This window comes from Perna viridis, chromosome 8 (assembly GCF_037379345.1).
Source record: "Perna viridis isolate PV_CMFRI_1.1 ecotype Kerala chromosome 8, ASM3737934v1, whole genome shotgun sequence".
Classification (NCBI taxonomy): domain Eukaryota; kingdom Metazoa; phylum Mollusca; class Bivalvia; order Mytilida; family Mytilidae; genus Perna; species Perna viridis.
The window spans coordinates 48,290,305-48,304,237 of record NC_142452.1 but is presented as its reverse complement, the minus strand read 5'-3'; the positions used below and the strand labels follow the sequence as shown (position 1 = coordinate 48,304,237).

General features: G+C 34.0%; 1 protein-coding gene across 1 annotated transcript; it reads left to right on the top strand.

The window, feature by feature from the left end:
- The first annotated feature begins 1,848 nt into the window (after nt 1–1,848).
- Nucleotides 1,849–11,232, top strand: LOC148610797 (perlucin-like protein). Its single transcript, XM_088596172.1, has 8 exons — nt 1,849–2,007; nt 2,850–2,935; nt 4,953–5,040; nt 5,607–5,829; nt 7,338–7,417; nt 7,618–7,705; nt 9,272–9,485; nt 11,167–11,232. Exons 1-4 carry the CDS (start codon nt 1,890–1,892, stop codon nt 5,732–5,734), a joined length of 420 nt encoding a protein of 139 aa, XP_088452298.1. The 5' UTR covers nt 1,849–1,889; the 3' UTR covers nt 5,735–5,829; nt 7,338–7,417; nt 7,618–7,705; nt 9,272–9,485; nt 11,167–11,232.
- Nucleotides 11,233–13,933: the final 2,701 nt, after the last annotated feature.

Here is a 13,933-nt window from a genome sequence, read left to right as displayed (position 1 = left end):
ATACGCTATGACATAGTTTGTCGAAACTGCTCAGACTTTTTGTATCGCGTTAGAACTCTAACAAATAGGCTTCTGGAAGAAGGTTATGTTGCTACAAGATTGAAGTCATCACTACAGAAGTCTTATGGTCGTCATCATGAACTCCAGGATCGCTACGGTGTGTCCGTCTGCGCCATGAGAACTGATTTGTTCAACATGTCATAGTTTTCCTTTTCTCTTTCTTCTGCCCCGGACTTGACTTTTATGAGGAACTCGGCGGGTTTTTCTAGAAAAGCAGAGGATGCTTACCCTACCGGTTCACCTGGTCCATGCTCCCAGTTTTTAGTGGAATCCGAGTTGCTCATTTGGTTTTGTTATTTTGAATGTAGTGTTTTTAGTTACTTTGTGTTCTTTGTTGTGTATGTCTGTTTTCCGTGTCTAGACTTATCCCTGGATTACATTCTTTTGATTACCACTATAACCTTGGTTCTCTTGATTTCCATCGAAGAAATAGGAATTTGAAATAGATTTTACAGCAGAAAAACAAAAAATCAATATTATGCTTACCATCAGTGACTAATTGTGGTTGCAGAGCAAATACTAGGGTGTTCAGTGTAACTCAAGATAACCTCAAGTATTTGCATACATACAATGTAATGTTTGTAAAATTAGAACTTGCTGTTTATCCATAACCTTGTTAAAGTATCATAACTTACAGCACTTAGTTTTACAACTGAGAAGAAAAATGACATCATGGATTTAAAAAAGTGACAGAAGGATACAATAAACAACATTAAACCTTATCAGAACTAAATCAAGTGAATTAACATAATTACTGAACTAATAAAATCTGAATAATAGCCAAAAGAAAAGTCTCTATAAGAAATAGCATAACAAAGCCTAGGGAAAAAACAAAAAGTTTTAAACCACTGCAATGGTCTAAACATTACTTAGTAATGACAAACGGGCAACCCGGAATTCTAAAACCATTCGGAAGTTGAATCTGGTGTAAAAATTGTCTAGAACTGGTTGGTTAAGTTGTGATATGTTTGAATAAAAGTTCTGACGTTAGTGTAAGAGTTACGTTGTATTTGTTTTTAAGAATAATCTACTTAATATGTGTAGACGTCTATGTTAGAGTTTTTTAGAGTTACCTGATCAATTTATATGATGTTGGTGTAGAGGATTTATTTTTTATTTTCTAAAACTATTGAACCCATTGTTGAGATGTCAGTACTTACGTTCTTTTGTTGGCTAGAACTACCTTTGACTGCCTAGAGTCACTTAATTCATTGTTTGGACGCAGTTGTTATTTATCTTTACGTCATAGCACCACAAAATGGATTGTAGTGTTAGATTTTCTTAATGTTCTAGACACAATGTTTTCAATCATACTTTCGAGAGTAGTTATACTTCAAATCCTTGATTAAAGAAACTAACCAATCGGTTGATCGTTATTGTTAGAGTCTTTTGACTTTTAGATCTATTCAACGTATTGCGTATAGATAGTTTTTCATAATACGAAAAACTTATGAAGTTTGAAAGAGTAAAAATAAGTATTGATATGTGTGTGTTCAGTCTTGTTGTGTGATAAGTGTCGGTTGAAGATATACTTCAGAATTTAAGTAACTTCTTGTATGAAAAATAAAATAATGGAGGAGAAAAGCATTCATTTACAAAACAGGAAAGGAGATTTTGAACCAGTGAAATATTGCTATTTGTAACATGTAACATTTTATAAATTAAAAATCGACTTTTTGATAATTGACCGAAATCTATTATAAAACATATTTTATATAATTAATTTGTTAATGTATTAGTAAGCTTTGTGTTATAAATGTAACAGGTGACATTTAAACATATAAATACAGCTTTGGGCATTCAAAATCATATTGTATGTAGCAGTGATAATGTTACTGTTAATGTTTTTGCAATTTTCAGTCATACCACTACTGTGCTTTATCTTTGCAGTGCAGTCATCACCAACATACCGACGACTTGGTACTTCGTCTTGTAAACCTTATGATAGTAAGAACATTTCTCAGTATTATTAGTATGCATGGAAGTAAATTGAAAGTACTTTATAATATACGTAATATCATTATGCTTGTAGATTTATTTATCGCGATCATCCGTATTAAGTGTCAGTCTCGGTAAGAATCTGGCAGTGGGTGAAACATGGCATGAAACAAAAACAAATTTGAAAGTTTAATTTTACTATTTGCACCATCAGAATCAAGAAAAAAGCAAGATTTCCCATATCATTTTGGTTAGTTGAGTCATAATTCCATTATAATGCACTGAAAATAAACATTTAGAGGGTAGAGGACTCTGTAAAATCCCCATTTTTTAAACACTCTATTGAGCAATTTCTGAGTAAAACCAGTAATATAAAGATCTAAAAGTGGTCTTTTTTCAAATAGAGGGAAGCATTCTTGAGTGTAACTATATTGTCAGATCGTTGGGTTTTTGACTGAGGTTTTTCTGATTTTTTTTCATGTAGCCTGATTCTTACAAAAACTAACACTTAAATAATTTTTTTGTATTATATTTTGACTATACTTTTGAATTCTGGCCTCTATATGTCTTGTTTCGTTTGCACTTTTAGTTTACTTTGTATGTTATTGGGGTCTAAAAGGGCAAATATTTCCCTAAACATATATATGATATTGTTAATGGACCAGCTACATACTGCCCTGTGGTACGAGAGTTTGCTCGTATGTCATTGAAGACTAATTAGTGGCCTTGAACTGGCATTTTTATCCTGGTTAAGTTGTTGTCTCTGTGGCATATTCACTATATATCTATTCCCGTTACATATAAAAATGTTAGTAAGTTATGACTATAAAGGTTTATTTTTCATCATTCAGAGTGTCCATCAATAGATGGTTGGAACCGGCAAGGAAGTTTTTGTTTTTGGTTTTCAGCCTCAACTGACACATGGTTTGGTGCTAATGTGAGTACTGCATTGTCATTTTTAATTGTTTCAGATAATAATATATTAAGATAATTAAAAACGTCATACTCAATCTCTTAAAAAAATAACTTATGAGAAATGACGAGTTCCTAATCCCCAGAGGTTTCCTAAAATAGTCGGTAGTTGCATACAGTTGATGAAAATGATTACCAAAGACAATTAGTTTATAAAAAGCAACCAAATACGGTAAGAAAATGTTATTAGGATAAATGAAAAAAAACTAAATAAAAGAGACAGAACAACAAAATAATGATAATAACAATCGCTTTTAGAGATGTCAAGGGAACCAAGATTCTAGCATAAATCAAAAGAATGTAAGAGTAATCAAAGGAACCAAGGTTATAGCGGCAAACAAAAGAATGTGATCCAGGCACAAAGACCAAACATGGAAAGCTGACATACACAACAAAGAAAATCATACATACAAAGTAATAAAAGCAAATGAGCAAATCGGACTCCGCTAAAAAGTGGGAGCATGGATCAGGTGCACCGGTAGGGTAAGCGTTTTCTGCTTTTCTTGAAACACCCACCGAGTCATTAGAATAAGTAATACCGAAATCAAAATAAGAAAAAAACCACGAAATTAGAAATAGACATATAAATTTCCCGAAACCGACATGAGAAGCCTTTCACATTTTGTCTGCACGTAATTAATGATCATCATTAAACGTATTTAATATATGACAAGATTTCAGTTTGTATTACTGTAAATGATAATAACCCGCATTGGGCAGCTAAAGCTACTAGTGTGTTATTAAAATCGAATCATAACTTTTTTGCGATAGAAAAGGAAGTTGTCAGTTGCGTCAGTTGGTGTGTGATTTTTTGTAAACCACAGATAATGTTTTAAATATTCCCGTCATACGCTGAGTATATTATATATCCGGAATGTGTACAAAGTCTCTAAAGCTGAAAGGTATAGCTAGAGCTGCTTGTAAATGAGACTTGATTTAAGCTGAAACTCATGTTTTATTCCAACAACATAATTTAAAAAATATAATTTCAATACAAATCATATTATAAAGTTATTTTTCCTAGCAATATACTTCAAAGCCGTTTTAACAGTCAGTTAATGATGATTAAAAGGAAAAGAATTTCTAAACGAATTTATATTATGACCTCTGATTAACTGAAGGGTCGAGTTTTATATCTACTAGTAGTGTCGATTAAGTAAGGCAGTTGACGTCAAAGTTTCGTTCACCATAGCCGAGCATCATTTAATGCGACCAATATTGATGTCATGGTTTTAGATCATTTGAATTTAAACTAATCAAAAACTAGCCAAATTATTCTGGACAAGAAACAAATATTATTTTGTTCGTACAAATGTTAGTCTGAAAAATCTTATGACTTCATTCCTTGAAAGGTAACATTGAATTACTAAACAAAAAATGCCAAAAAGAGTCTATACGTTTGAAATCAGAATACATACAAATTTTCAACTTCTTTATGTTTGTTAACGTGAAAAACACGCTCAAAATATTATGTGTATTAGGTATGTTAACGAAACGTAAGAACATCAGGTAAAATATAGACGCTGAAATAAAATCGCGGCTTAATTAGATCTTTTTGCAGTGGATAATAGCGTACTAGTTTTATAAACATGCATAATAAAGCATTTTTCTCTTTATCGTGCTTAAATTGTCAACAATCTCCTACACAGAGGAAATATTTGCTATTTTGAAACTTTCCCTTTCTGCTACACTCATTGTCAACCCCATCCTTTCATGAAAATTAGTACAGTGCACCGGAAACCGACAAAAAGGTCAGATGGTATGGATATTGTACCTCATTTGTTGAATATCTAGAAACTCAAATATGAATATTGAATATCAAGAGAGTAAATAACATTTACGAAGATTATACAACAATCTTCAACAAACATGTCTTATCTTCTAAGAGTAATCAAGGCATGGAAAAGAGACATACACAACAAGGAACATATTAGAGTTAGTAATGAATGTTTCACAGTTTCTGTTTATTGTCTTAATTTCAGCGCAAATGTAAACGTTTGGGTGGGTTCTTGGCAGAACCAAAAAACTCTGACATAGATGGTTATATAAGCAGAATGGGAACCAGTAAAGGTATTGTATTATCACACACACACACACACATTCAATAATTCAATTGTCATTGAGTATATCATCATATTCGATATTGCATTATGTACGTAGATCCATTCTCGCATTAACAACAAACAACAGATGTCATATTGAAAAATGTACTGATTTGTAAAGAGTAATCAAGGGAACCAAGGTTATAGCGGTAATCAAAAGAATGCAATCCAGGGACAAAGACCAGACATGGAAAACAGACATTACACAACAAAGAACATAAAGTAACTAAAATCATATATACAAAGTAACAAAAGTAAATGAGCAACTCGGACTCCGCTAAAAACTGGGAGCATGGACCAGGTGCACCGGTAGGGTAAGCGTCCTCTGCTTTTCTAGAAACACCCGTCGAGTTGCTCATAAAAAGTCAGGTCCGGGGTAGACAAACGAGGAAAGGAAAACTATGACCCGTTATGTACCATAGGTTTATATAATGTGGTTTCTATACAGTATCTTAGATTATATCTTGAACGAAATGTACGTATCCAATATTTATTATACAACTGAACATTTAAACTGTAATAAGTATATTGTAGATGTTATGTATTGGATCGGACTAAGTGACCTTAAAAGAGAAGGAAAATTCGTTTGGAAATCTTCGGGGCAAGCAGTCCGTTACACTAACTGGCGACCAGGAGACCCAAATAACTATAAAAGGCATTGAACATTGTGGGTTAACGAATTGGAACAAAGCTGGCGAGGGGTGGGTTGATGCTCCATGCAACTGGAAAATGAACTACGTGTGCCAGGCCAAGCTTGGTAATATCTTTAGATTTCTTGTTGGAATCGCATCGTTAAAAATCAATAGTTTGTGCATATCGGTGTAATATTCTTTGTTGGCTCGTTATTTTTTTCCAATATCATTCTACGGTTCAAATTGAAGCACACAACCCAACCATCGTTAATATAACAGAGCAAGTGAGCACAGTAGACACGCTAGGATTGGTGAAAAGTACACACGCTAGGATGGGTGAGACTTCTCTGCTTTTATATAATAATCTGCCTAATTGCTCAAAGTTTAATTTTAGTTCGTGGGTTAAAACTAAAGTAATGTTAAACAATATGTTCTGATGATAAAGATGGAACCACAATGACAAAGTCTATTAGCAACACAACTCTATTCTACTACCTTATTTGTAAGCATCATATTAAAGAGTAATCAAGGGAACCAAGGTTTTAGCTTTAATCAAAAGAATGTAATCCAGGGAAAAAGACCAGACATGGAAACAGGCATACACAACAAAGAACATAAAGTAACTAAAATAATGCATACAAAGAGAGAAAAGCAAATGAGCAACTTGGGACTCCATTAGAAACAAGAAAATCATATAGTTTCGGAAGGTGTATCATACGTCTGAATAATGGTATAAAAAATTAATATACATCAGACCTAGATGAAAGAATATTGTCATAACCAAATGACGAATTGGCATATCATAAATGCTGAATCTTGCTTGTCGTATAGATTGGTTATTTGTGTTTTCTACTTCGTCAATTTAATGATGATCATGCTATGATATAGATATCTTAAAATCTGCAGTATCCTTTAACTCAGTTCTTTGCGGTGGTTGTGATTTTTCTAAAATCATGTTATTCAAACTGCTACAAGACAAGGTAAACACTAGCAAAATTATGTAGGTACTTTAATGAAAAGAAGGAAAAAGTATCAGATCCAAAATAATATTTTAACGTACATGTACATGTAGCTACATGTATTAATTGTTGGAAAATATTTTCTTCTTTCGCCACTTTCTATTTCAGGAAATTTAACGAGATTTCAAAGGACATTTTTTTATATTCTTTTTCTCGCTGTTCCAATAATAAATTACTATTGGTTACAAACAAACATAAAAAAAAAACATGATTTGCGTCGCCTTAACCGATAAGCTATAATGATTAAATACAAAAAAAAAAAAAAGAAATCAAAAGTTCTTCCACACAAAACTGTAGAATATTGGTCATCTACGTGCATTCAAGAATTTATTTGAAACTTTTAATAAAGAAAGCTTAGTTTACGAATTAAAAATGGCGCATAGCGAGGCCCTTTCATGCTTCAGTCAATCGTTATAATTTATTCCAAAAATAATTCGCATATTATCATTCTTTTCCTCAGACATCAGTAAATAAATCATATTAAATTTTGGTCGATTGAACTCAGTGTGCAAATAATTTACTTCCTTACTCGCTTGGTCTCAGTTTCTATATCTTAACAGTTCGATAATTTTGATATCCTCTATGTGAGCAGTTTGAATTTGGAAATATTTTAGAATGTGCTCCTGGATGGCATAAAAAAGGAAAGAGCTGCTTTTGGTTCTCTGGTATAACTGATACATGGTATGGTGCAAAGGTTAGTCCTTTAAATCGTTCTTGTCTGAAATCAAAACATTTGTGATTTTGTCAATTTATTAATTGGGATGGGATGAGAAAAAGAAAACAACAACACAGAAGGTACAACATCTTTTAGACTTGTTACTAAGTATAAGCAAATTATGATTGCTTTATATTTTTTATTTCTTCAGTAATCAGTCAATTGTTGCTTTTAAACAGGAATTTTGCAGAAAAGTTGGAGCTTTTTTGGCTGAACCAAAAGATGCTGAAACTGAGAAATTTATCACAAATGACGCTATATGGAAAAGTACGTTACTACAGTAAAAACGAGAATTATGCTAAACTTAAAATACAAATCCTCTCTCTCTCTCTCTCTCTCTCTCTCTCTCTCTCTCTCTCTCTCTCTCTCTCTCTCTCTCTCTCTCTCTCTCTCTCTCTCTCTCTCTCTCTCTCTCTCTTTCTCTCAAATCTCGTCCTGCAAAATTATTTTTGTAATGCTTTGTAAACATCGTCTATGCCGGCAAGAAATTCCTACTTGGGCTCATAAACTTATTACGATGTAAACCCGTAACATCCTGTTATAACCCAATCTTTGATAGATTTGTTTTTCAAGTGATAGGCCAATCATGTCCTTATATCACCCTTGTAAATTACATTAGTACATTTCGTCTTTATTCCTTCAATTTCAATGGGTAACAGCAAAAGAGAAAAAAAAACACTTATCATCGCAGTGGAAGTAATTCTAAATGAATGCTTTTTACAAATGAACCAGACTTTGCCTGAACCCTTGATCATTATTTCTTCTCTTAATGCAAAGTCGTATCATTGACCTATCTCGTTATTCAATATATTATTTCAAAGCTATAAATTACACCTAATAATATAAATTCGCTCAATATTCTTTATTTTGAATGAGAAGTCAACATGCCTTGTAAAAATCTCCAAAATAAAGAGCCATCAGGTTCTTGGGGGAGATTGCTTTATATAGCCTGCTCCATAAGAGCAGAAAGAATAATTAAGGGAACCCAGGTTATAGCGGTAATCAAAAGAATGCAATACAGGGACAAATACCAGACATGGAAAACAGACATACACAACAAAGAAAATAAAGTAACTAAAATCATATATATAAAGTAACAAAACCAAATGAGCAACGCGGACTCCACTAAAAATTGGTAGCATGGGCCAGGTGAACCGGAAGTGTAAGCGTCCTCTGCTTTTCTAGAAACACCCGTCGAGTTACTCATAAAAATTCAAGTCCGGGGTAGATAAACGAGGAAAGGAAAACTGACATGTTGAACAAATCAGTTTTTATGGTGCAGATGGATACACCATAACGATCCACGAGTTCATGATGACGATCATAAAACTTCTGTAGTGATGACTTCAATCTTGTAGCAACATAACCCTCTTCCAGAAGCCTATTTGTTAGAGTTCTAGCGCTATACAAAACGTCTGCGTAGTTTCGGCAAGCTCTGGCATAACGTATGAGTCGAGATATGAACACTCCATTCGCAGGTGCTGAAGAGATGTTGCCACAGATGAAAGGAAAGTTGACAATTCTGAATGAAAAGTCATCACGTTTGTCGTAAAGTTTGGTCAATAGTTTTCCTTTACCATCGATTTCTAAGTGTATGTCAAGATATGAGGCTGACCTCATAATAAAATGGTAATGAGTAAAGGCAACAAAAAAGTTGTAAATATAAAAGTCTGGATTTGATATCAAGTGCTCCTGTTCGATTGGTGTCAAATTTAATTGGTTGTTTATTGGGTTAGGAATCTTATAAAGTTTTGTTATCCTGCTGTGGAATAAAACAATGCAATGTAAGTAACTTTTTTTACATGTATTTCATAATGTAAAATGTTCTTTCAGGGGTCAATTCCTGGATAGGTCTAAGTGATTTAAAACGTGAAGGTCATTTTGTATGGGAATCGTCATCTGAATCACTCCGTTTTTCAAACTGGGTCCCTGGCGATCCAAACAATTATAACGGAAACGAACATTGTGTCCTGACGAATTGGCATAGAAAGTGGGCTGATGCACCTTGCACGTGGCGAAAGCACTTTGTCTGTCAAGGCAACCTCTGGTAATGTTGTGTTATCGAACTTGCTTTTCTACTTACACACAAAAAATGTTAGATATTTGAAATTGTATAAATTGTTCATAATAAATGTACAATATATATATATATATATATATATATATATATATATATATATATATATATATATATATATATATATATATATATATATATATAGAAGGGTCTGAAAAATTCCCAACGATGTTAGAACTGTCAAATTTGCAATGCAAATTTTTGCTCGTTCCCTCCGCGGGACTTGAACTCGTACCGCTGTGACATCTATGGCAACACCGCCTGCACTAAATCCAGCGCCCTAGACCACTAAAACCAAAATAAATTTGTTGTGACATGCATCATTAATTTGATCCTCTATCCTACATAAGAACACCTAGATGAACTGTCCCGTACTACCATACACCGTGTACTTAGTTACAGCCCTAGATTAATCCTACGAGGAGGAATGACCCGGCCGGCGAAAGCTATATTTTTATATAGCCTAGCTGGCCGAGTGGTCTAGAAGGAGTAATCAAGGGAACCAAGGTTATAGCGGTAATCAAAAATATGTAATCCAGGGACAAAGACCAGACATGGAAAACAGACATACACAACAAAGAACATAAAGTAACTAAAATCATACATACAAAGTAACAAAAGTAAATGAGCAACTCGGACTCCACTAAAAACTGGGAACATGGAGTGCTGGATTTAGTGCAGGCGGTGTTGCCATAGATGTCACAGCGGTACGAGTTCAAGTCCCGCGGAGAGAACGACCAAAAATTTGCATCGCAAATTTGACGTTTCCAACATCATTGGGAACTTTTCAGATCCTTCTATAAGTTTACGTATACCTGTATCAATTTGATCCGATGGAGCAGTGTAGCAAATAGAGTTCTGAGATGTTGTATATATATATATATATACAACGTCTCAGAACCCTATTTGCTACACTGCTCCATATATATATGCAACGTCTCAGAACTCTATTTGCTACACTGCTCCATCGGATCAAATTGATACAGGGAAGACATGTAAACGAATAGAAAGGTCTGAAAAATTCCCAACGATGTTAGAACTGTCAAATTTGGTACCGTACCACCATACATCGTGTACTAAGTTACAGCCCTAGATTAATTCTACGAGGAGGAATGACCCGGCCAGCGAAAGCTATATTTTTATATAGCCTAGCTGGCCGAGTGGTCTAGGGCGCTGGACTTTGTGCAGGCGGTGTTGCCATAGATGTCACAGCAGTACGAGTTCGAGTCCCGCGGAGGGAACGACCAAAAATTTGCATCGCAAATTTGACAGTTCTAACATCGTTGGGAATTTTTCAGACCTTTCTATATATATATATATAAACGTCTAAATATGTTTAACATCACCAGAAGATGGTAAAATTTAAAATTTAAATTGATTATTTCGGATAACTGATATCTATCCTTTAGCATAAAACTCACAAAACTTAATGAGCATAAAACTCACAAAGTTCAAGATCAAAACAGTTTCAGAAGCTGAATCGCGTAGGCTGTGGGTGATTGTACCTTTATCAAAGGCTCGCATAAGCAACTGATGAGGAGGCTGAATGAAAATAACTAAGAGGGTCTTTTTATCAAAGTTACAATTAACTGTGGAAAACAATATATATGCACAGGTAATTTCTGGAATTTTCTTTCATTTTTTCTTTCAGAAATATCAGCTAAACGACAACCGGACTTGTCATTCTATTTTATCAATACATAATTGCATTGTAAAAGGAGGTTTCATGTATAACCCTACCAAAGATCAAGGACTTCTAGTAAATAGTGACTAGAAAATTGAGCACCTAAATTTGGCAGATCCGTTAGTCACATCGTCATCTTAGTTTTGATAACAAACCATTATAAGAACTGTGTGAATAAATGCACAATGAGTATGTTGTCTCATATCTAGACGTGTTCATGGGTTTCATGCGACTTTTAAAATCCTTTTAAGCGATTTTTTATGATTTTAGGCAATGAAAGAGTAATCAAGGGAATCAAGGTTATAGCGGTAATCACAAGAATGCAATCCAAGGACAAAGACGAGACATGAAAAACAGACATACACAACAAAGAACATAAAGTAACTAAAATTATACACACAAAGTAACAAAAAAATAATGAGCAACTCGGACTCCACTAAAAACTGAGAGCATGGACCGGGTGCACCGGTAGGGTAAGCGTCCTCTGCTTTTCTAGAAATATGTATATTTGTATCTGGGCGTACCATCTTTCTTGGAAAAACAATGATGTATTATGTTTTTAAGTCAGGATTTTAACTGAGTATGGGGAATAGAAGTATACAGTGCTGAAAAATCATCGGTTTTAATGCTCGTCCTGAAATGCATGAAACATACGCCATATGAAGTTAAACCATAATCAACCAATTAATCACATTATTTTACAGAACCAATAAAAAAGTATAGGATATATTTTAATGAACCAATTGAAAATAAAAATACCGTATTTACTTATACAGTAGCAAAATTATATTTTCCAATTACCTCATGACAGGAAGTTGCATAATGTGTAATTACATTGTATATATTATATTGACCTTTACAGTACTAACCTTTGACACTTGACGTCAGGGTACTTAAAATATCCTATATATCGTATAATGTGGATTTAATATTTTAATTTTGAAAATAAATTTCATATGGCAATATATTGCATTCGTTCCATTTGAAATTCTGCAATATGCATGAACCAATCTATCAACCATGATCAGATTAGTCACATGTCATACTATCAAAAAATCAATAAAATCAATTTTTGGTGGGAAATGGAGCAGGGACTAGTCTGTAATAGTTTTGATTTAATGCAGTACCTGACTTATCTTCATCATATTTTGTATTGTGGCTTTTGCAATTTGCTCGGGCAGTTCCAGAATTTCATCTGTTCGTTTTTCCTCCATCACAACTTTTTGTTGTCTGGATACCCCTTTGCAGACCCTCTTTGACGGTTGTGAGTATAGAGGTTAAAAGTTTTGAAAGAAGTTTGGTGGTACATTTTGCAGATCCAGCTATGAAACGTTGTTTGTATGGATTCTTTTGGAGTTTAGGAATCCTGTTCATAGACGGTAAATTACAATCATCGTCCTCGGCGATCGAGACCAAAAGAGGATAGCACATATTTATGGTTTCCCACAATCTCTTCTTTGGAGAGTATGGTAGCAGTATAGGTCTTATCACGGCTATTATTTTGCACGTCTACCTCTGATAATAAACATTTGATGTAAAACGTTTTACAGACAAAAACAATGGTGTTGTGGGCTTTGTCTTCTGGTACGACAACATATTTGTCATGTGTAGTAGGCAATGTTTTTGCTACATCGGGGTCTTTGAAAACTGATGTAGCTTTGGCACTCATTGGCTTACTTAAAACTTTCATTCGTTTCAAAATTAAAGACTTTTAACCACTCTGACAGAGAATCAATGTTTTCTTGTTCTCGTTTTATCCATTTTCTTGCATAGTCTTCGACGGCATCCATAAGAACTTTAAAGTTATAATTCCAATTTATGGAGCGTGGTTCACGGTACTTGGGACCTTTAGAAAGGATATTACGCAGAGATTCGTTTTCGATTATGGTTAAATCTCCCGTAACGACGTGACCAGAGGGACCATATTTGAATGGAGAGTTTTTGCAGTTGGTTTAGTTTTGAAGTCCTCAATCTCGAGGTTCTGCAATAACTTTTTATAATTGAAAATTTTGGATGCAATGGGTGAAGTATAGGAATTTGAAATAATTGGTATGGATTTGTCTTCGAAATATGAGGGAATTTTGTTGGTGACGTTTTTGTCTTTCGGAGAAAGATCTTTTGGAGACCCTCAATGCAAGATTATTATCAGAATATAATAGTATTAAAACCTATGATTTTTCAACACTGTATACTTCTTTTCCTTATACTCGGTTAAAATCCCGACTAATAAAACATTATACATCGTTGTTTCTCCCTAAAAGATGGCACAGCTAGATATAATTATGTAGTTCTTGGTAGAGATTCCTTATACTTTGTAAAAAAATATTCCAAATCATCTTCTAAATATACAGAAAATAATGTTTAAATACCGCTGAAATTTTTTTATTGACAACATATTTGTTCAGTGTGGAACAAATTGTGTTCCCCTACTTGCTGACCTACTCCTGCACTCTTATGAGGTTGACTTTATAACTTATCTGATCCGACAAAAAGAACATCGTTTAGCTAGATACTTTAAACTCAGTTTCCGCTATACAGATGACAAACAATCCTAGTTTCGGGGACTTGATACATCACATCTACCCCCAAAGAACTTGAGATATAGGATACTACAGACACTGCGAAATCAGCCTCATATCTTGACCTTCACTTAGAGATCAATGGTAAAGGAAAACTGTTGAACAGACTTTACGACAAACATGATGACTTTTCATTCAGAATTGTCAACTTTCCT